At 54.0% G+C, this 23,588-nt stretch overlaps 1 protein-coding gene across 1 annotated transcript in view; it reads right to left on the bottom strand.

The window, feature by feature from the left end:
* Sptbn4 (spectrin beta, non-erythrocytic 4) overlaps nucleotides 1–23,588 on the bottom strand; it is a 56,841-nt gene that overhangs the window by 25,890 nt on the left and 7,363 nt on the right. The window contains 15 exon segments of the mRNA XM_042667955.1: nucleotides 2,138–2,401; nucleotides 3,418–3,564; nucleotides 7,106–7,196; nucleotides 8,969–9,171; nucleotides 10,328–11,078; nucleotides 12,061–12,198; nucleotides 14,625–15,340; nucleotides 15,343–15,587; nucleotides 17,942–18,092; nucleotides 19,181–19,483; nucleotides 20,473–20,631; nucleotides 21,517–21,634; nucleotides 21,719–21,906; nucleotides 21,992–22,104; nucleotides 23,055–23,170. Coding sequence (XP_042523889.1) covers nucleotides 2,138–2,401; nucleotides 3,418–3,564; nucleotides 7,106–7,196; nucleotides 8,969–9,171; nucleotides 10,328–11,078; nucleotides 12,061–12,198; nucleotides 14,625–15,340; nucleotides 15,343–15,587; nucleotides 17,942–18,092; nucleotides 19,181–19,483; nucleotides 20,473–20,631; nucleotides 21,517–21,634; nucleotides 21,719–21,906; nucleotides 21,992–22,104; nucleotides 23,055–23,170 — 3,703 coding nt within the window.

The following is a 23,588-nucleotide window of genomic DNA, read 5'->3' on the forward strand; positions in this document are numbered from 1 at the left end:
GAAGATAAAGAGTCTCACAAACTTTGCTGCCCAGGCTGGCTTTGAACTGCCATCCTCAGATCTCAGCCTCCTGAGTAGCTAGGATTACAAGTGTGAGCTACCAGCACCCAGCTTGGTTTGTTTCCTTAAAATAAGTATCTTACCCTTTTTTTGCCCAAGGCCAGACTCCAAAACTGCCATCTATCTCTGCCTAACAAGTGACTGGGATTACAGGAAAGTAATACCACACTTGGCTACTAGTTAGTTACAACTTTAAAATAAATAAATAAATAAAAGTAAGGTCTTATTTGCCTTTCTCCTTCTAATGCCCTATGGAGTGTTCCACAGAGTTTTTCAGAAACAAGATGACCCAGGGGACAGGGACAGATCAAATGCAGAAGCGTATGTGAGCAGCCACTTTTTTCTTTTCTTTTCTCTTGTCTTTCCTTTTCTCTGTCCTTTTCTTTTTTCTTTTGTCAGTTGTAGGGCTTAAACTAAGGGCCTGGATACCATCTCTGAGCTATTTCACTCAAGGCTAGTGCTGTACCACTTTGAACCACAGTGCCACTTCCCGTTTTTACATGGCTAACTGGAGATAAGAGTCTTGGGGACTTTCCTTGCCCAGGCTGGCTTTGAACCAAGTTCCTCAGATCTTAGTCTCCTGAGTAGCTAGGATTCCAGGTGTGAGCCACCACTGCCTGGCTAAATCATATCTTCTTATGCTCCACCCTTGCTTAGTTTCCTTGTACATGGCTAGTGCCCTACCACTTGAGTCATGCCTCCAACCCAGCTTTTGGCTACTGATTTTTTGTGTGTGTGCCAGTACTGGGGCCTGAATTCAGGGTCTGGGTGTTATCTCTGAGCTTCTTTTTTTTTTTTTTAGCGGGGGGTCTGGTCGTGGGTCCTGAACTCTGGGCCTGGGCGCTGTCCCTCAGCTCTTCAGCTCAAGGCTAGCACTCTACCACTTGAGCCACAGCACCAGTTCCGGCTTTTTTTCTTTTTGCTTATGTGGTGCTGAGGAATCGAACCCAGGGCCTCATGCATGCAAGGCAAGCGCTCTACCACTGAGCCACCTTCCCAGCCCCCCTGAGCTTCTTTTGCTTAAGGCTAATACTCTACGTCTGGAGCCACAGCTCCACTTCCAGCTTTTTTTTTTTTTTTGTAATTTATTGGGGATAAGAATCTCATGGAAGGGCTGGGAAGGTGGCTCAGTGGTAGAGTGCTTGCCTTTCATTCATGAGGCCGTGGGTTTGATTCCTCAGCACAATATGAGCAGAAAAAGCTGGAAGTGGCGCTGTAGCTCAAGTGGTAGAGCACTCGCCTTGAGCTGAAGAGCTGAAGGACAGCACCCAGTCCCAGAATTCAAGCCCCACGACCCACCAAAAGAAAAAAAAACAAAGAAAAAAGAATCTCATGGACTTCCCTGCCTGGTCTGGCTTTGAACCTAGATCTTCAGATCTCAGCCTCCTGGGTAACCAGGATTACAGGAGTGAGTCACCAGCACCCGGCTCTTGCTTGACTTTTTCTGCTCAAGGCTGGTGTCCTACTACTTGGGACACAGCTTTATTTCTAGCTCAGCATTTTTATTTTCTGGTTAATTGGAGTCTCAATGACTTTCCTACCTCTGATCCTTCATTTCTTCAAACAAAAGGTACCAGGATCTAGAGAGAGCTTCAGTGTGCTGATTATGTATCTACTGCTCCTTGGCTCCTCTTAATTAATTAATTTGTGTCGGTACTGGGCTTGGAACTCAGGGCCTAGGTACTATCCCTGAGCTTTTGTGCTCAAGGCTAGCACTCTACGACTTGAGCCACAGCTCCACTTTGGCTTTTTGGTTTTTGATGGTTCATTGGAGATAAGAGTCTCACAGACTTTCCTACCTGAGCTGGCTTTGAACTGCGATCCTCAGATCTCAGCCTCCTGAGTATCTAGGATGACAGGTATGGGCCACCGGCGCCCAGCTTCCTTTCCATGCCCTGTGCCCTGTGAGTAGTGACTGCTTCTAACAGTTATTACTAGCAAATACTGCCTCAGTATTCCTTTTGTGCTCTTCCAGCTCTTCCACAAGCTTGAAATAAATCCCAGCATTAAATCCCTTCAGGTTGAAATACTTTGGTCAGGGGGTGGGTGGAACCTGAACATCCCCAGCCATCCATACCTGCAGCTTCTTGAGTTGGCTGTTAACAGTGGCCAGGTCCCCACCAGGATCCACATCCTGCAGTTGACTTTCCATGTGAAGAAGTTTCTTATCCAGCTCTGCGAAACTCTGCACAAGTTGGTCTGCTTTGCTGGCCTCAAAGAGCTGCCGGGCCTTGGCCTGGGTGGTGCTCTCCAGCTCGGCCCAGCATTGCCGGATCTCACCCAGCTTCTTCCTCACAGAAGCCGCCAGCTCCGGCTTTTCCTGAATCAGTTGCTGGCCTTCCTGCGGCAGTGGTAGAGGGCAGGAAGTGAGGAAGAAGAGGCGGGCAGAATGGAGAGATAGAAGAGAGTGATCAAGAGGCAAAGAATGAATTTCCATTTAACTCCTAGTCCAGAAAACTGGACTTGGCTCTATGCTACCATTTATGAGGTACCAATGGCTATTTCAAGGTATAAGGACAATCTCCATCTCTTCATCTGAGGAAGAAGATTGGGGGTTTCCAGGGCTTGCAGGTCTAGGGGTTCAGGCAGAGTAAGGGTAGTTTTTTTTGTGTGTGTGAGAATACTGTACAGAGGAGTTACAATTACATGGGCAGTAAGGGTAGTTTGGGGAGTTGGATCATAAGTAATTCTCTATCTGGATGCCTCCAAAATGGTGATCCAGTACTTTGGTAGCCCAAAGCCACATGGATCTTAAATATTAAAAATACTACCACAAGCCGGGTGCTGATGGCTCACAACTGGAGTCTTAGCTAGTCAGGAGGCTGAGATCTGAGGATCACAGGTTGTTTTTTTTTCTTCTAGTCCTGGGCTTGAACTCAGAGCCTGGTCTCTATGCCCAACACTCTCTGTGCTCAAGGGTAGCGCTCTACCACTTGAGTCACAGACCACTTCCACTTTTTTTGTTGTTTATGTGATGCTGAGGAATGGAACCCAGGGTTTTATACATGCTAGACAAGCACTCTACCACTAAGCCACATTCCTAGCCTGGGGAGATCAATCTTAGAGGCTCTTATCTCCAATTAACCAGGGAAAAGAGAGAGAGAGAGAGAGGGAGGATGAGGGGAGAGGATGAGGCTCTGAGTTCAAGCCTCAGGAGGTGGAAGAATTCACAAACAGAATGCATCATTTAGAAGAGAGGCTGGCCATTTTGCAGGTAGGTGGGTAAACTGAGGCTCAAAGAGGTTGCACTGCTAGGAGGACACAGAGCTGGCTTGAACCAGTTCAGGGCTGCAAGGTCAGCAGGATGGCCACGGAGAGGCATGGGAAATGAGGCAGAGGGGCCTTCGGGATCCTCACCCTCTCGATCTTCTCCAGCCACTCCTTATTCTGAGCCAGCTCAGCCATGAATGCCTGGTGCCGGAGCCATCTCTTGTGAAGCTTGTGGCCATCTTCACGTGTGCCGTCCCTCGCCATCAGCATTTTCTCGTGGATCCAGCCATCCAGCTGTGCAGGGCATGGCAGGATGCTTCAGCCACCCCCACCCCCACCCCATCTCAGTCTTTACAGGAAACCCCATTTGTCAGATCCTGGGCTGTTGAGGTGGGGGGGGGGGGGAGGGTTGGGAGAGCAGGTGGCTGAACCATCCAAACGAGGTAGAGATGGGCAAATCTTTGCAAGGGAGGCCTTTACATTGGTGGTGGGTGGGTGGGTGGAGAGGGACAAACTCAAGCTATGTCCTCTGTAGAATATGTATGGAAAGTTCCCCAAATACTAGCAAATCCTTCAGTTCACCTGTCCTGAGACTGGACAAGTCTCCACGCAAGACCAGGGGCATGTTCAGCACCAAAACAAGCTCTCCAAACAAATCTAGCAAACTCCCAATTCAGCTCCCAGCCCCAAGCTTAGACCTATCAATTCAGTCGCCTGCTCCCCTACCTAAGGATTGGTTCAAGATCTTCACCCTTTTCTAATATACTCACTCCACCTAACTCCAGCACTCACACCAACGCAGCCAGATTGAACTCCAATAGCCCCCCATCTAATGCAGACCCAATCCTACACAACTGAATTCGTGTTCTCCCCAAGAGGAACCCATAGGGCTCCCTAAATCCAGCCCGTAGTTCCCCAAACTATGATCAGCTTAAATTCCCAATCAAAGCTAATCCTTTTGCACCTTTACCCCAAAAAATGAGAGCATCAAGGCTGCCTTCTTGCTCCCCGAACCAGCCAAGCCCCCCAAAATCCAGCCCTAGACTCTCCAAGGTAAATTAAACCAAACCTCTCTCACACTCTGCTCCCCAAACAGAAACCAGCAACAAAACCATTCAAAATGTAATCACGCCATCAGCTCAATTCCCTGCACACAGGACCAGGGGTTTTCCGAGACCTTCTCCAAGAAAATAAATAAATAAAAATAAAAGGCAAGACAGGACGCTGCCCCCCCCCCCCAAGCTACAACCTCTTTGCTATGGCCAGACCTGACACCTGAGACAAGCTTGCTCCTCCTCCTCTTCCCCCCCCCCATCTAGTCATAAGATCCTCCTCCTCCCCCCCCCAGAGAGAGAGAGAGAGAGAGAGAGAGAGAAACACCACGGACTCCAACACCACGGTCCCCGGAGGCAGATGCTGTCATACCGAAGGACAGTTCCCAAGCTGGCCAGGCCCCACCCCGCACCCCTTAAGTATTTGCTCCCCAGGGACATACACACACACACACACACACACACACACACACACACACACACACACACACACAGAGGCACACACAAATGCCCAGTCCCCAGATCAATCAATCCCCAGCTGCCCCAACGCAGGGCAGAGTTCCCTGGCAGCCAGAGCCCACGGCGAAGGCAAAGCGCCCCCCAAGGAGGAGACGGTACCGGTCCTCCAGGTAACGACCTCCCCCCCCCAAAAAAAGTAATTACCACCTCTTATCACTGCGGATAAAGCCGAACTCCCCAACGACCAAGACACCCCAAGTCAGTCACCCTCCCCTCCAAACACAGATTCAATCCGCGAACCCTATCGCCAAGAGCAGAGGCCCCCGCAAAAGTGATTCACCCCCCCATCACCCGCAGCTGACACAGACCCCCCGCCAGAACCCCAGAAGATGGACAACCCCACGGCAAACCTCACATCGCCCTCCTGACCCAGAGCAGAGACCCCCCCCAGAGGCTGAGCCCCCAAAGATAAGCGGACTCCCCTAGGAGGAGGTCTGTTAAGTGGCCCCCGTCCCCTCCCTCTCCTGGGGGACCCCCTCCTTCCCCCCCTCCCCGCTCCCCAAGTCCCGCCCGCGCCCGCGCCGCCCCGCGCCAGCACCGCGGACAGCTCTCGGCGCCCTCGCCCCTCCCCCAGGGCGGGGGTCCCCGCCGCGGCCCCGCCCGCCCCCGCCCGCCCCCCGCCCCGCCCGCGGGCGCGCGCGCCGCCCCCTCCCCCCCGCACCCCGGCGCCCCCGAGACCTGGCGGCGGCGGCGGCGGCGGCGGCGGCGGGGAGTCCGCGGCGGGGACGCGGGGCCGGCGGCGGGGACGGCGGCGGAGCTGCGGCGGGCGCGCGCCCCCTCCCTCCTCGCCCCCGCGCCGCGGACGCGCGCCCGCCCGCGCGCGCGCCTTCCCCCCCCCACCCCGGCCTCCGGGCCCGCCTCCATGCGGGTGGGGGGGGGCGGGGGAGGAGGCCCTAATTGGGGTGAAGGAGGACTCACCACTCCCCCTGACGCTGGGGGGAGGGAGGGGATTTTGAGCCGGCTCCCGTGGGGACCTCTGGGTCTAGGACACTCTCCCGTCTCAGGAGTGGGGTGGGGGGGCGCACTGGACCAAATACAATGGCGAGGGTGGGGGGGAACCTGAGCCCCGGGGTGGGGAGGACTCGGGGAGATGCGAGGCACCCCCTGAGGCATCTCTAACGGGAAGAGGCTCAGGTTTCTGGCGGTCCAGATGGAGGAAGGAAATAGGGGACGGGGACCTGGAACATCTGTTGTAATACTCCAGGACCGTCTGCGGGGCGGGGGCGCGCAGGACAACCATCCCCGCTGGGCTCGCGGCCTGGCCTAGCCACCTGCGCGTGGAGGAGGGTGGGGTGCGGAGATCCCCTCGTCCATGGCGTGTTTGGGGGTTCCCTGTGGAACTATCGTTAGTTGGGGTGGGAGGAGAACAAGGACCTGACTCCAAAGCCATCTCTGGTTCATCATGCGGATCCAGGGCGGAGGAGGGGCTCAGATGGAGGATGGGGGGGAAGGGAAGGGGCTCAGGTGGAGGATGGGGGGGGAAGGGGCTCAGGTGGAGGATCTGGGGGGAAGAGGCCCAGATGGAGGATGGAGGGAAGGGGTTCAGGTGGAAGATCTGGGAAGAAGGGGCTCAGATGGAGGGTCTGGGAAGAAGGAGCTCAGGTGGAGGATCTGGGGCTCAGGTGGAGGATCTGGGGGGGAAGGGGCTCAGATGGAAGATCTTTGGGGCTAGGATTGTCTCTCTTTAGAGGTTAGGGAAATACTGGGCCGTAACTAATGTGAGCAGAGTCTACCACAGTTCTAGAAGGAAGGGGAAGCAGCCAGTCTCCTGACTCGTCATCTCTGATAGGGACCCGGCCTTAGGTGTGTGTGTAGAAGACATTACATTCCAGGACGCTTTTAGAGTTGTGGGGAGGGGGCCCAAAGTTTGAGTCAAGGTCCACCCCCAACTGTCCAAAACCCCACCCCCACTCTCTGGAGCTCCTGGAACAGATCGCTTTTCTCAGACCTCTAGAGAGGTGAGATCGGTGCTCGTCCCCGCGGGACCCGTAGGCGCGGGCGCGCGCCGTTGCCAGGGGCGCCCGGGCCCCACCCCTATACCCTGGAGCCGGCGTGGGCGGGCCAGCGCCGCGGGGCATGCGCACTGAGACCGGGCTCCCGCGCGCCCCCTGGTGGCGCAGGGGGAGCATCGCTCCACGACCCACTTGGATGGGGCGTCCCCACCCCCACCCACCTCTGCCACGGAGCAAGTCCCTCCCCAGGAAAGGGGACACCACTGCCCCCCTTCCCTGCCAGGCCCCCGGGGGCCCAGCTGGAGGTCCTACCTCATGGCAGTCTCGGAGGAAGTGCTGCAGTCCAAGCTGGTCGTATAGCTTCTGCATCCACTGCTGGGCTCTTAATTGGTTTTCTTGGCTCCTAGGGATGGGAGAGGGAAGGGTTGGGAGAAACCCTGGTGGGGAGACGCAAAAATTTAAGAGGAGGAGGGGGAAGGGGAAGAAAGGGTGGAGGAGGAGGTGGGACAGAGGCAGGGGCTGTACTGCAGAGAGACAGAGACAGAGAATTAGACAAATCTGGAGAGACAGAGGTAATGAAAATAAAACAGGTGCCTCACACCTGTAATCTTAGCTATTCAGAAGACTGCGATCTGAGGATCATGGTTCAAAGCTAACCTGGGCAGGAAGGTCTATCCAATATACTACTCAAAAGCCAGTAACAGTGCTGTGGCTCAAAATGGTAGAGCACTAGCCTTGAGCACAAACACTCAGAAATGGTGCTCAGGCCCTCAGTTTAAGCCCCAGGACTGGTATGCACGTATACACACACAGACACACAGAACACAGACACACACACAGACAGACAGACACACACACACACACACACACACACACACACACATAATCAGGGGGAAAAGAGAGTCAAAATAAATTAAGCAAAAATGGAAAAAAAAAAGAGAGTCAAGCCCAGAGATAATACAGAACTAAAGATAAAGTAAAAGATACTCAGAGACTAAAACTAAGTAAAAAAAGGAGAGAGGTGGAGGGGGGGGTAAAAAGAGCCTGACGTATTAATATAGAGACACAGACACATAAACATGGCCAGAGACCTCAAGAGAGAAATATTGACAGAGACCCATAGGGGTACAAAGACAAGGAAAGAGGTGGAGGAGAAAGAGAAACAGACAGCTAGGGAATGTGGTAGTAGAACACTTGTGTAGTACCTGGTAAATCCAGAAGGAGGAGGAGGAGGAGGAGGAGGAGGAGGAGGAGGAGGAGGAGGAGGAGGAGGGGGGGGGGGGAAGAAGAGGAGGAGGAGGGGGGAGGGAGAAGGGGAGGAGATGGATGGCTCACACCTGTAATCTTTTCTTTTTTTTCTTTTTTTCTTTTTTTTTTTTTTGTCGTGGGCCTGAACTCTGGGCCTGGGTGCTGTCCCTCAGCTCAAGGCTAGCGCTCTACCACTTGAGCCACAGCACCACTTCTGGCTTTTTCTGCTTATGTGGTGCTGAGGAATCAAACCCAGGGCCTCATACATGCAAGGCAAGCACTCTACCACTGAGCCACCTTCCCAGCCCCTCACACCTGTAATCTTAACTACTTAGGAGGCAGATCTGTGGCTCTCAGTTCAAAGTCAGCCTGGGTGGGAAAAATCCACAAACTCTTATCTCCAATGAACCACCAAAAAAAGATAGAAGTAGAAATGTGGCTCAGGTGGTAGAGTGATAGCCTTAAGCACATAATGGTCAGGCACAGTGTCCAGGCCCTGAGTTCAAGCCCCAGTAGCAGCACATCTGCACAAAGAGAAGCAGTTTCAGACAATGAAAGAGAGGGGAAGAGGGAGGGAAGTGACGGAGGAAGTTGGGAGACCCCAGTTAGGGACAGGCAGAGAGACGGTCAGATGCCACCAGGGAGTCAGTCTGATAGACAGACAGGGGATGGCAGAAATGCAAAGAGAGAAGAGAGAGATGGCATTGGAGCACAGGGAGGCAGGATGATGCCCCCACAGGGCATAGGGAGGTGGGGGGGGGCAGGTGTTGGCCTGAGAACACTTAGCAGGCTGGACCCAGGCCCAGACATCCATCTCCAGTCAGCCTGGCCTCTGCTCACAGTGTAGGCTCAGGTTTCTAAAAGGTATGGGTCCCACATTGGCATGAGCGCATGTCTGTCCCTGTCCCCCTCCATGTGAGGACCTACTTCTCCAGCAGCCGGGTCACAGCGTCCTGGGCCTGCTCCCCGTAGACGTTGCCCTGCCGCAGCAGGCCCTCGGCAGCCTGCACCGCCACCTGCATCTTTTGCTGGTTCAGCTCCATCGTGGTGAGAAAATCCCTGTGTCTTTTTATGGCTTCTTCTACAGACTCTACCGTGCCTGGGAGCTCTGCGCTGGACAGCGCCACCTCCTGGGAATGAAAGGGAACACAGGTCAGCTTCCTCCAGCTCCAGCTACCATCCAAGGACTCTTCCCATTCCCCTTTCCTGGGTTCAAGTGCATCACGCCAGAAATGGCCTTACCTCAAGGCCTTTGCTCATGCTTGAATGCTCTGTCTGACCTCTAGATAGCACCAGGGCGGCCTCCTCTCTTTTTCAAGTCTCTGAAACTTACCAGTCTCTGCCAAAGTAGCGAGTATATCCTTCAACTGCACTTGGTGCCCATAGCGTATACCTGCTGTCAGCGCTTGATTTTGCCTTGGTTTTTAGCTTTGTGTGTGTATGTGTGTGTATGCTGGTACTAGGGGCTTGATCTCAGGGCCTTACACTCTTGCTTGGCTTTTTCCACTCAAGGCTGGTGATCTACCACTTGAGCCACAGATCCACTTATGGCTGTGTATGTGTGTGTGTGTGTGAGAGAGAGAGAGAGAGAGAGAGAGAGGAAGAGAGATTCATTGGAGATAAGAGTCTCAAGGACTTTCCCATCCAGGCTAGGTTTGAACAGGTGATCCTCAGATCTCAGCCCCCTGAGCAGCTAGGATTACAGGCGTGAGCCACCAGCGCCCAGCTAAACTGAAAGTTTCTTTCCTTTTTTTTTTTTTTTTTGCCAGTCCTAGAGCTTGAACTCAGGGCCTGGGCACTGTCTCTGAGCTCATGTCTCTTTTGCTCATGGTTAGCACTCTACCACTTGAGCCACAGCACCACTTCTGACTTTTTCTGTGTATGTGGTACTGAGGAATCGAACCCAGGGCTTCATGCATGCTAGGCAAGCACTCTACCACTAAGCCATATTCCCAGACCTCCCCCCTTTTTTTGCCAGTCCTGGGGCACTGTCCCTGAGCTTCCTTTGCTCAAGACGAGCACTCTACCACTTGAACCACAGTGCCACTTCTAGATTTTTCTGAGGAATTGAACCCAGGGCTTTATGCGTGCTAAGCAAGCACTGTACCACTAAGCCACCTTCCCAGCCCCTGAACTGAGGCTTTCTATCCTCTAAATTCTTATATTTGGTTCCCTTCCCAGAATGATCTGGAAATTAGATCACGCACTTAGATCACTTCCCACCGTCCCCACAGGGGGCCCAGGACCCCCACCCACGCCAGCCTCATACCCCCTGCGAGTTGGCACCTGATTGCGCAGCACAGCGAGCGCCTGGCACAAGTCACGCAGGAAGAGCTGATAGACGTGGGCCTGAACCAGGGCCTCCCGGCGCGCCTCCCACAAGCCGAGCAGTTTGTGCCAGCCAATTTCCAGGTGTGGGAGCCACTCATCAAGAGCCAGGCCCGGGCCCAGCTCGGCGCCATCGGCCGCCAACAGCGCCTCGCTGGCCGCCACGATGCGCGCGTAATCCTCCTCGCGCTGACCCACTTCCTCCTTGAGGGCAGCGTGGCGCGCCAGCAGCGCATCGGCCTCTTCCAGGCTGCTGGGCAGGGGCCCCTCGCTGCCCCCCGCTGCCTCCTGGGCACGCACCAGCCAGTCCAGGAAAGCATCCAGGTCGTGCAGGAAACGCTGCAGCCGCCCGGCCGCCGCCACCGCCTCGCCGCAGGCTTGGGCCGAGCTCGCCAAGGCGCCCCACTCGGTCCCCAGCTCCTGGGCGCCCTGGTGCAGCCGCGCCGCCTGCGCCGGGAAGCGCTCGGCCAGCAGGGACGCCTCCTCCAGGAGGGCCGCCTGGCGTGGCTCCAGCGCTTGCAAAGCCGCCTCTAGGCCACTCAGGCGCCACTGCAAGGCGCCGCCGGCCCGGGGTGCGCTCTCCACCGCCCGCCGCTTCTCCCGCACCTGGGCGCGCACCTCCGCCACCTCCAGCACGTGGTTCTCCACCAGCAGCACCGCGCTCACCTCCTCTTTGCGCTGCTCCACCAGCTCCACAATGCGGTTCCACCTGCCCAGGGGAAAGAGAGCAACGGGAGGGCAGGGGCTCGGCTTATACAGGGAGGGGCCCTCCCCTCAGCCCCACCCATCCATCCCGGAGAGAAGCCAGGCCACGGGCCCGGACTTGGAAAAGACCCGTTAGCCTGTTAAAATGGAGCCCCATCCAGCACACAGCTTCGAGCAAACAGGTCCTGGATGTAGGGCAAGCCAGACACTGGTAGCGCAAGCCTGTAATCCAAGCAACTAAGGAGGCTCAGATCTGAGGATGGCTGTTTGGAGCCAGGGGAGGGGGGGAATATTTTGAAGCCAGCTGGGGGTGGGGGGCAGAGATATTGATCTCCTGTTAACCAGCAAAAAGCCAGAGGTGGAGCTGTGGTTCAAGTGGTAGAGCACCAGCCTTGAGTGAAAAAGCTCAGGGACAGCACCCAGGTGCTGAGTTCAAGCCCCAGTATTGGCACACATGCTCTCTCTCTTTCTCTCTCTCTCTCTCTCTCTCTCTCTCACACACACACACACACACACACACACACACACAATTTATGAGCTCTACACACAGTGAACATTCAGGAAGTGTTTTAAGAAGAAAGAAACCAGTTGGAGCTGGTTGCCGGTGGCTCACGCCTGTCATCCTAGCTACTCGGGAGGCTGAGATCTGAGGACTGTGATTTGAAGCCAGCCCAGGCACAGAAGTTCCCATGAGAGCCATCTACATTCACTCAAAACTTGGAAATAGCACTGTGGCTCAAGTGTTAGAATGCCAGCCTTGAGCACAAAGGCGAACAGGGACAGTGCTCAGGCTCTGAGTTCAAACCCCACAAGAAAGAGGAGGAGGAGAAGATGGAGGACGAGGAGATGGAAGAAAAGTCGAAGGGGGAGGCTACCAATTTGCTACAATTTGGTTTGATTATCATGGTGGTTGAATATGAAGAGAAAGATGGGGAAAAACCAGTGTACGATACCAGGAAGAACTTCCAGGCCCAGTCCCCATTTACCTGCTGTTGAGGTGGTCCTGGCAAGAGCGCACCTCATCTGAACTGGGGTGACCTCCTTCCACGAGCTCTTGGACCGTGTGGTTCACATCCAGGACGCGGCTCATGAAACTATTCATCTCCTGGTCTAGGCTCTCGAATCTGAAAAAGAGGATGGAGATGCTCATGGGTCAGACTTCTGGAGCCCTGCCCTGAGTCTTGATTCACTTCCTCTTTCCTGGCTCTGGTCCTACCTTTCCAGCTATTTCCCAGAATCCTTTGCCAGTTCCTTCTCTTTGATTGACTACAGACATGTTTGGTTGCTTAAGTACCCCATCCTGAGTCTATGGACTGTCCATCACACCCTCCCTGGCCCATCTCACCCACCCCCCACATCTTCAGACCCCACACCTCGAACTCCTGACCACCAGTCACAATTCAGTCACCAGCCTAAACTCCTTTTTGATCTACCTCTAACCTTAAAGCTTGCTATACATTTCCTTGGGGCTCTCATGGCCATTGTGACTCTGCCCTGGCCTTCCTCTGCATTCCCCACCATCTTCCAAGATTAACTGACCCCCTTGGGCCTTGATTAGCACCTCGATCCCAGTCCATTAGCCCCCAGGCCAGGGCCAGTTTACTTGGACTCTTTTATTTTATTTATTTTTTGGTTATGGGGCTTGAACTCTGGGCCTGAGTGCTGTCCCTTAGCTCTTCAGCTCAAGGCTAGCGCTCTACCATTTGAGCCACAGCGCCACTTCCAGTTTTCTGGTTTTATTAGAAATAAGAGTCTCATGGACTTTTCTACTGGGCTGGCTTTGAACCACAATCCTCAGATCTCAGCCTCCTGAGTAAGCTAGGATTACAGGCATGAGCCATTGGCACCTGGCTTTGTACTCTTAACTATAGTTCAAGCCTATCTCCTTCCAACCCGAGACCCCAACCTAACTGCCTCTCTAAATTTCCAGCTGTTTCTTGCTCCAACTTGCCCCACCACATGGCATGCCAAGGGACTGAGCATGGTCTGCTCTTGTAAAAAAAAAAAAATGTAGGGCTGGGAAGGTGGCTCAGTGGTGGAGTGCTTGCCTTGCATGCCTGAGGCCCTGGGTTCGACTCCTCAGCACCACATAAGCAAAAAGAAAAAAAAGCCGGAAGTGGCACTGTGGCTCAAGTGGTAGAGCTCTAGCCTTGAGCTGAAGAGCTGAGGGACAGCGCCCAGGCCCAGAGTTCAGGCCCCACGACCGGACCCCCCCAAAAAAATGTATAAAACAATTGTGAGCACAGTTATTCAAGCCCCGCTCTGGAACTGGAGATGAATTCAGAAAAATCTCTGTGCATGCATGCATGGATGAATGTATGGATAAGATGCTAGGGTGGGGGTAGGTAGAGGACAGACGTCCACCCATTAATTTAACACTTGGGCTTAGGTCAGGCCACAGACAACTTGGTGCATGATACATGGAGCAGGAAGGTGGGAAGTAAATGTAAAGCAGGCGAGGGACAAGAGGTGGAGATAGGGGTGGGAAGGTGGCTCAGTGGTAGAGCGCTTGCCTTGTAATGCATGAGGCCCTGGGTTCGATTCCTCAGCACCACATAAGCAAAAAGAAAAAAAGCCGGAAGTGGCGCTGGTGCTCAAGTGGTAGAGCGCTAGCCTTGAGCTGAAGAGCTGAGGGACAGTGCCCAGGCCCAGAGTTCAGGCCCCACAACTGGACCCCCCCCCAAAAAAAGAGGTGGAGATAGCATTGCTACAGGGTGGGGGGCTTGAGCGGCAGCCTAGGCTGGGCTGTCTGTGAGTAACTTTGGCTGGGATGAAGATAAATTCATGGGGAATGCTTGTAGTACCCCTAGGGAACTTGTTAAGTGTCTCACACCTACTAACATTTCTTTCCGTCCTTCTTTCTTTCCTTCTTGCCTGCCTGCCTTATTTCCTCCTTCCTTCTTGTGTGCCAGTACTAGGGCTGGAACTCTGGGTTTCACACCTTCCCTTGGCTTTTTCCCTTAAGCCTGGTGCTCTACCACTTGAGCCATACCTCCACTTCTGGCTTTTTGCTGGTTAATTGGAGGTAAAAGTCTCAAGGACTTTCCTGCCCAAGGCTGACTTTGAACATGTGATTCTCAAAGCTCAACCTCCTGAGTAGCTGGGATCACAGGCTTGAGCCACCAGCGCACTCCCTCCCTCCTGAGTTCATTTTATGTTCCTACCAGTTTGTGGAACTGTCCCCCCCCCCCCCCACTCTGTCCCTCAGCTCTTCCACTCAAGGCGAGCACTCTACCACTTGAGCCACAGCGCCATTTCCGGTTTTCTGGTGGTTACTTGGAGATAAGAGTCTCATGGCCTTTCCTGCCGGGGCTGGCTTTGAACCGCGATCCTCAGATCTCAGCCTCCCGAGTAGCTAGGATGACAGGTGTGAGCCTCCGGCGCCCAGCTTTCCTCCCCATTTTACAGATGGGCAAAATGAGAAGTTCAGAGAGGTTGGACAAACTCCAGATCGTCACAAAGCCCATTAAGGATGAGCCTGGGGACTGAGCAAAGCATCCGGAGGCTGGGGGACCCCCCCCAACCCTGCCACCCCAGAGCGCGCGCTCACCGGTGCTGCACCACCTCGACGTCGTCCAGGGAGTCGGGCACGCGCATGGCGAGCAGCCACTGCTCCTTCTCGCCGATCCACAGCTCGCACGCGTGCACCTCGCCGAACATGCGGTACACGGCAAGCGCGTCCCGCAGCCACTGGCGCCGCAGCGCCGCCACCTCGGCCACCTCGGCGAACAGCTGCTCGGCCTCCACCACGCGCACCTGCAGCGCCACCACCAGCGGCCCCGCGCCGCTCGCGCCCCCTAGCGTCGCCAGCTGGCGGCGCAGGCTGCCCACGGGCCCGCGGTGCGCTTCCACCTCCCCGGTGAGCGCGCGGTGCTGGCGCGCCAGGCGCCGGCTGGACGCTTCGTCGTGGCCGAAATCCCCGGCGGCTGCCAGACGGTAAGCATCGCGAAGCCAATCGAGGAGCCCGTCCAGGTCGGCTCCGAACTGGTGCAGGGCCCGCGCCTCCTGCAGCCGCCGCTCCCGCCGCGCCGCCGCCTCTTCCAGGCGTTGCCAACGGCGCCGGGCGCTCGCCGCGCGCTCCGCCAAACCCGCCAGCTGCACGGCGTCGGCGCCGGAGCCCAGATCGGGGCCGCCGCCGGCCGCCGCCAGCTCCTCGCCCCGCCGCAGGGCCTGCTGCAGCAGCGCCCGCCGCCCGCCCAGCTCGCCCTGCAGGATCTTGTGCTGGGCCAGCAGGCGTGCGGTGCTGGACAGGTCGTGCGCGCCCCCCCGCCGCCGGCCCCGCCGCGCCCCCCCGCCGCCGGCCCCGCCGCGGCCCCCGCCGCCGCCTCCAGGAGCCGCTCCTTGTCCCGGGCCCAGCTCTCCGCCTCCTCCAGCTCCTGCAGCAGCGCCCACAGCCTCCGCGACGCCTCCAGCTCCCCGCGCCGTCGGGCCGCCTGCGCCTGCAGCTCCGCCAGGCAGCCATGCACGTGGTTCACGCGATTGCAGATGACCTGCGGGTCGCAAGGCTGGTAGCCTGGGCCAGGAGAAGGAGAGGATGGAGTTGGGTATGGACCTCCGAGAGAAGATGATGCTCACGTTACTTATCCAGACCTCCTTTCCATCCCATTAGAAGCTGTCCCTTCTCCAAGGCCCACGAGGTAAGAGAAAGGAAGATCATTTAGAAAATCTTTGTGGCTGAGTGTTCCCCCCACCCCACCCCGTGGCTCACGCCTGTAATCCCAGCTACTCCGGAAGCTGAGACCTGAGGATCGCAGATCAAAGACAAGTCCAAGCACTAAAGACTGTGAGATTCCTATCTCCAATGAATCAGCAAAGAGCCAGAAGTGGAGGTATGTGTGTGGCTAAGGTGGTGGAACTCCAGCCTTGAGCAAAATAGATAAAAGGACAACATTCAGGCCCTAAGTTCAAGCCCCATACCCACACATACGCACAAAAATAATTAATACAGCCAGGCACCAGTGGCTCACACCTGTAATCCTAGCCACTCAGGAAGCTGAGATCCAAGGATCACAGAGTGAAGCCAGCCCAGGCAGACAGATCCATGAGACTCTTATTTCCAGCCAAGAGCCAGAACTGGAGTGCATGTGGCTCAAGTAGTAGAGCACCATCTTTGAGTGAGAAAGCTAAGGGACAGTGCTCAAACCCAAAGTTCAAGCCCAGTACTAGCATATACACACAAAATAAGCAATTACTATGTACATTCAATCATGTAATTTCCTCTCATTCCTATCCAAAACACCCACTGCATTGACCCATCTCCTCACCTAAGCCAGCACCAAATCCTACCAACAAGTCCTTTTGCAAGTTTTGTGGGGTGTTTTGGTATACCAGGGATTAAACTCTGGGCCAAAACAAATGTCTTGCCAAACAAATGTCTACCACTTGAACCATGACACCAGCCCTTTATGTTTTATGCTGTTTCTGACAGAGTCTTACACTTTTGCCTGGGCAAGATTGAGATGGTGATTCTCCTACCTCTACCTCCTGAGTAACCGAGATTACAAGCATATACCATCACACTCAGCCTTCTTGTAATGATTCTTACTGACAGGCTGTGTGGTGTCCCAAGTATGCCATAGCCAACCAATCCACCTTGGTTGGATTATAGAGAGCTTCCTGGCGTTCTCTGACTGATGGGCATTGGCTTCAGTAAATAGGAACCTTCTAGATGCCATCTTAGTTTTGTCTATCAGCATCCATGCTCTGCTTTCGAGACTTCTTCCTGATTTTCTCAGTCAGGGGTCTGACACTCTTCTTAGCCCTGGAACGGGCAGACATGTCACATAGATATAGGCCAATGAAAGCCTTGCATGTCCTGGTGCCACATGATTGGCTGAGCAATGAAGATGGAAAACACAGTGGGCCAATGAAATCCTTCCTTGGACCTTTTGGCAGAACTACTTGAGAGAAAGGGGAACTGTTCTCCTTCTGGGTGTGTTAAGTGGTTGGGATGTTGTGGATACAAGGACGAAGCATCCCCAGTTTTTCACCACAAGGGGAGGAACTGACTGACAGTGACACTAACATAGACACTTGAAACAGAGAGAGACTAAGTCTTGAAAGCATTATAGAACCACATGCCTCCCTAGTCATTTACATAGACTAATATACTTCTCTTGACTCCTTCATATAGAGTGCATTGAGTTTCTATCCATTACTTTCAAACAGGTCTTGACTGAACAGGTCTTGACTAGGTATTATCCAACAGGTCTTGATTAGGTATTATCTTTGGGGGGGGGGTGACTTTTTTTTCTGGTTCTGGGGCTTGAACTCTAGGCCTGGACACTGTCCTTGTGCTCTTTTTGCTCAAGGCTAGCACTCTACCACTTTAGCCACAGCTCCACTTCCAGTTTTCTGGTGGTTCATTGGAGACTCTCAGGGATTTTCCTGCCTGAGCTGGCTTTGAACCATGATTCTCAGATCTCAGCCTCCTGAGTAGCTAGGGTGACAGGCGTGAGCCACCAGTGCCCAGCATGTTGTATTTTTAGTGGTGTTCACTGGGATGGACCTGGGAAAGGCTGAGCCCTTAAATGCTCAATAAATATGGGCTATTTACTGTAGAATCTCAAAGCAGGAAGGGGTCAGGGGGGCTAACCTCTCTCCAAAATTTCCTAATGAACATGAGATCCTAGTCACAGGGTTGGAGGCATGGCTCAGTTGGTAGAGCTCCAGCCAATGAGTGAAAGCAGCAGGTACTGAGTTCGAGTCCCAGTCTTGGACAGAAATGGAAAAGAAAAGAGAACCTAGTCCCTGCTTACATGTCTCCACAGACAAGGCTCTCACTCTCTTCCATCTGTCAGGAATCCTCCTCACCTCCATCAGTGCCAATCCTCAGACACCTCAACTCACCCCTCCTCCTGGACTTACCCTGCAGCTGGGAGAATCGCAGGGCCGCAGCGTTGAGAGCCTCTACCCGCTCGCTCTGGGCCGCGATGTCCCCCTCCAACAGCCCGTGCTTCTGTAACAGGTCGTCCGCCTCCACCAGGTGCTGTCCACACTCCCGGGACAGTAGCTGAGCCTGTAGATCAGGAAGCACAAAGCATGTGGAATTGTGGGCCGGGGGGGGGGGGGGGGGGGGGAGGACACTCATCTATCCCGTCTCATCCCCTCCCCCATACCAGCCCTCTGCCACAGGATATCATGGTTGGAACTCTGATCTCTGCCTGAGTGGACTTTGTTTCTGACTCTCCCTGGGTGTGTTTCTCCCTCACCTCTGTTTCTGGCCCCCCATCTCGGTGGGATCCCCTCTCTGCCTTCATCTCATAACTCCTCACCTCTACTCCTGCTCCGTTGTCGTCTTCTCTTTCTCCTTCCATCCCTTCTGTCTGTCTCCATCTATCGTGTGTGTGTGTGTGTGTGTGTGTGTGTGTGTGCATGCACGTGTGCGTGCACACCAATCCTGAGGCTTGAACTCAGGGCCTGGGTGCTGTCCCTGAGGGATTTTTGCTCAAAGCTAGCACTCGACCACTTGAGTCACAGCTCCACTTCTGGCTTTTTGGTGGTTCATTGGAGATAAGAGTGTCAAGGACTTTCCTGCCTGGTTAGCTTTTATCCACAATCCTCAGATTTCAGCCTCCTGACTATCTAGGATGGAAGGCATGAGCCATGAATGCCCAGCTATTCACTTATCTTTAGTTAATGTCTTTTCGTTCCCAAATTGACATTAGCAGCGTGTAATTTTCTGTAGATCTAAAGAGATCAAAGCAAACTTTGTGCTTGTACTCTGGTTCTCTCTGTTGTGTGTGTGTGTGTGTGTGTGTGTGTGTGTGTGTGTTGGTTCTGGGGCTTGAACTTAGACCCTCAACACTGTCCCTTAGCTTTTTTGCTCAAGGCTGGCATTTGAGCCACATCTCTACTTCTAGAGTTTGTTTGTTTGTGATTAATTGGAAATAAGAGTCCTATGAATTTTCCTGCCCAGACTGGCTTTGAACTTCAATCCTCAGATCTCAGCCTCCTGCGTAGCTGCAATTACAAGCATGAGCCACTAGTGCCTGGCTCTCTGTCTCTTAATCTTGGTCCTTCGTCTCTCTCACTCCATCTCTACCTCTTTGACCCCACTGTCCTCCACACCCACCACTGGCCTCCAGTCCCTCCTCTGGTCCCCACCTGCATCTCCTCCATCCAGTCCACCATGTAGACCATCTCCTGGAAGACCTTTTGCAGAGCCAGGTTCTGCTCCAGGCGAGTCCGCCGGGCACCCACCAGCCCAGTCAGCAGAGCCCACTGGCGTAAGACACTGTCCCGTTGAGCCGCCACACGCCGGGCATCGTAATAGCCTTCGGTGGCCAATGCCTGAGCCAGTTCGGCCACTCCCTGCACCCGCTCCTCATAGGCTGCGATGTCTGCCTCGATTGCCTCGTGCTTCTTCATGGCTGCTTCCACGGCTGGCAGCTCGTACCCAAAGTTGTCCTGAATAGTGCAGGCCAGATGCTCAGCATGGGGCCTCCCCAGTCCAGCTGTTACCTTGGGCCCTGATTACTCCCCCCCCCTCCCCATCACCCTAGATACCAGGTACTCCCCACTTTCTACTTATCCTGCCTGCCAATACCACCATCCTCTGTTGCCCTGGAGACCAGCCCCATCTTTCCCAGTTACCATGGAAACCAGCCCCACCATCTTCAGCTCCCCTGGAAGTCAGCCCTACCTTCCTCCTGTTACCTTGGCAACCAGCCCCGCCTTTCAATTACCTTAAGAATCAGCTCTAGTTTCCTGTTACCTTGAAGACCAGCCCCATCCTGTCCACCTACCTTGGAACTGAGCCCTAACCTCCTCCATGATGCTGGAGACCAATCTCTCCCTCCCCTCTGCTGCATCTCTAACCCCTCAGCTTGTCACCCAGGAAGCAGACCCCATCTTCCCATTGTCCTCGAGTCTGGTTTACTCTTCCGTTACTTAGGAGCCCAATTCTATCCTGCTGAGTTCCCACACCAGTTACAACGCTATTTCCAAAGAAATAAATTCTTTCCTCTTTAGTTTCCTGGGGACCATGCTCCCTCTTCTGTTCACCTGGAGTTCAGCTCCACTCTCTCTCTCTTTTTTGGGGGGAGGGGGTTGCCAGTCCTGGAGTTTGAACTCAGGTCCCAGGCACTGTCCCTTGGCTTTTTCACTCACGGCCATTGCTCTACCACTTGAGCCACAGCACCATGGTCTTTTCTGCCCTAGCTGGCTTTGAACTACGATCCTCAGATGTCAGCCTCCTGAGTAGCTAGGGTGACAGGTGTGAGCCACTGGCACCCGGCTTCCTCTCATCTCTTAAGACACCTTTCTTGCCATCATTTGTCAACCTAGGAGGTGAGTTCAACCTTTCCCCATTGCTAAGGCAATCAAGGTTCCCTTGATCTCAAGGCCATGTGTCCTACGTTCCCTCCCTTCCCATGGAGCCCAGCTCCACCTTGTACCTGGGAGACCAGACGCTGGTTCTCATTCAGCCAGCTCTCTCTCATGGCCACCTTGTGGTCGAACCTCTGGGCCAGCAGTTCTAGCTTCTCCTGCCGGATCAGCTCAGCCCGTAAGGCAGCCTCCCGCTCATGCTCTGCCTTCTCCAACTGACCCCAGGCCTGAGGAAGACAAAACACAGTCAGATTTCAACAGTATCTCCCACTTTACTTTTGTGCCAGTCCTAGGGCTTGAACTCGGGGCCTGGGTGCTGTTTTTTAGCTTTTTCTACTCAGGGCTGGTGCTCAACTACTTGAGCCACAGCTCCATTTCTGGTTTGGAGGTGGTTCATTGGACATAAGAGTCTCACAGATTTTTCTTCCCCGGGATGGTTTCAAACCACGATCCTCAGATCTCAGCGTCCTGAGTAGATGGAATTACAGGCCAGAGTCATCAGCACCCAGCTTATCTCCCACTTTAATGACCCTGTTGGAGACCATTTCTGTCAGAGATAAGACCTTAATGCAAATTAGGGGGGAAAAAAGTGTAAGCAAGCATCAATGGCTCATATCTGTAACCCTAGCTACTTAGGAGGCTGAGATCTGAGGATCACAGATGGAAGCCAGGCTGGGTAGAAAAGTCCTTGAGACTCTTATCGCCATTTAACCAGTAAAAAAAAAAAAAAAAAAAAAGCCGGAAGTGGCCAGGTGCTGGTGGCTCACATCTGTAATCCTAGCTACTCAAGAGGCCGAGATCTGAGAATCACAGTTCAAAGCCAGCCTGGGCAGGAAAGTTCCTGAGACTCTTGTCTCCAATAAACTACAGAAAGCTGGAAGTGGTGCTGTGGCTCAAATGGTAGAGCGTAGACCTGAAGACCTGAGGGACACCATCCAGGCCCAGAGTTCAAGCCCCATGACCCAACAAAACAAAACAAAAAAAAGTTTCCTTATAACTCCTGAGAAACTATCTAATAACCTAATAAGCATCTGACTCATAATGTCTACAATGTGTTCTCTCGAACAGTGCACAACAACAACTTCATTTGTCCTTTACACCCCCAGCCTTACCTTGTCAACATCCCAGATGCCACAGCCCTCCCGAGGCACAAAGAGGCGACGGTTGCACGCACGCAATTTACTCTGGATGCTGAAGAGAAGCACCTCCAAATTCCCCTTCTCCTGAAACCTTGAAGGGGCATGAACTCAGGGGGTGTTGTTCCATGCCTCCATCTCCAACCCCTCTCCCTTCCTCCTGAGCTGGGGGTCTCACTTGACAGGCTTTTCCAGTGTGCAGTAGGCCGTGAAAGCCTGAAGCTGCTGCTGCACCCCGCTCAGGGAGTTGGCAAACTTCTGGTTGCTGATAAGACCTATGGTGCGATGAATCCAGGCCAGCAATTCGGCTGCCAGCTCCTCATAGCGCTCTATGATTTTTCCCACCTCCAACACCTGATCCAGGACCTGAGCCAGTAAAGGAAGGTGGACTTAGTGTCATTGGCTCCTAGCCCCAGCCACTCCCCAGGCCCACTCCTCTGCTCCTCCTAACCTTCCCAATCCGCTTGCCCTCTACCGCCAGGGCCTTCATCTTGGAGAAGTAGTGGTAGAAAGACACCACATATGTGATGATTGACTTCTCATCCGGAGCTTCCATGTTCACATCTGGGGGGGAAGAGGAAGGGGAAGTGGGGGGGGGGGCGGGGAGGGAAGAAAGGGCACATGATGGAGACTTCAGTAGCTGTGACCTTCAGTGACATGGCCTGTCCCTTGGTTTTGTATCTGTCCCCTGGGGGAACCCACCTCATGAAGTTAAATTGTGCCTGACACATAGAAACCATGATGAGATTAGTCTATACCTCATGCCCGTGGCTCACGTCTGTCATCCTAGATACTCAGGTGGCTGAGATCTGAGGATTGTAGTTCAGAGCAGTCCAGGCAGGAAAATCTTTGAACCCCTTATTTGTTTGTTTGTTGGTTTATTTGGAGAGAGAGAGGGGTGGGGAGAGAGAGAGAGAGAGAGAGAGAGCCCTAGGGCTTGAACTCACAGCCTGGATGCTGTCTTTGAGCTATTTTGCTCAGGGCTGGTGCTCTACCACTTAAGCCACAGCTCTACTTCCCGTTTTGGAGGTTTCACTGAACTTTCCTGCCTAGGCTGGCTTTTGAACTGTAATCTTCAGATCTCAGTCTCCTGAGTAGTTAGGATTACAGGCGTGAGCCACTGGCACCCAGCTTCTGAGACTCTTACTGCTAATGAACCAGCAAAAGCCATAAGTGGAGCTGTGGCTCAAGTGGTAGAGTGCTAGCCTTGAGTGAAAAAGCTATGGGACAGTACCTACTGGCACACACACACACACACACACACACACACATACACACACACACACATACACACACACACATCAGATCGGAGATACCGGAGAAGGGGGTGGGAGGGCTAAGAGGAGGGTGTGGGAAGGGAAATCGAGGGGGAGGCAGGGCTGGGATACAGGTGGGATTTTGAACTGAGTCTGGGCTGTGGCAGTGCTAGAAGGGATGGAATCTGAGAAGGAACTGATCTTGGCCATTCCCCCTCCCCAGGGAGGAAATCAGGGCTAGGGACACCCAGGGCTGACCTTCAGGGTCCAGCAAACGTGCCAGCCCCAGATGCTGCTCAGCTGTGCGGAAGGCTCTCTGCAAGTTGTAGTTGGCGTTGGACTTGGTGAGTTTGCCGAAATCCACAAGATCGGGCCTGGGTATGGGGCATAGAGCAGGCAGTCAGCAGGCAGGCTCCCAGGGATAGCCTCATCCGAGTCCCACCCAGAGCAAGGGGCCCCTACAAAGCCAAGGGGTGCTGGTGTGGGGCTGAGCTGTGTGTATCTGTGCTGTGAACAGCCTTAGGAGTGTACATGGTATGTGCATTTGTTGCTGGGCACCTGTAAATCAGTCTACATGCCAATATGTGGGTTTGCCAATCTGTGGAAGAAATGTTTGTTTTTTTGTGTGTGTGTTGGTGTTTTTGGTCATGGGGCTTGAACTCTGAGCTTGGGCATTGTCCCTGCACTCTTCAGCTTAAGGCAAGCACTACCACTTGAGCCACAGCACCACTTCCAGTTTTCTGAGTGGTTTATTGGAGATAAGAGTCTCATGGACGTTCCTGCCTGGGCTGG

Source organism: Dipodomys spectabilis, unplaced genomic scaffold, assembly GCF_019054845.1.
Source record: "Dipodomys spectabilis isolate Male_0828 unplaced genomic scaffold, ASM1905484v1 ptg000422l, whole genome shotgun sequence".
NCBI lineage: Eukaryota > Metazoa > Chordata > Mammalia > Rodentia > Heteromyidae > Dipodomys > Dipodomys spectabilis.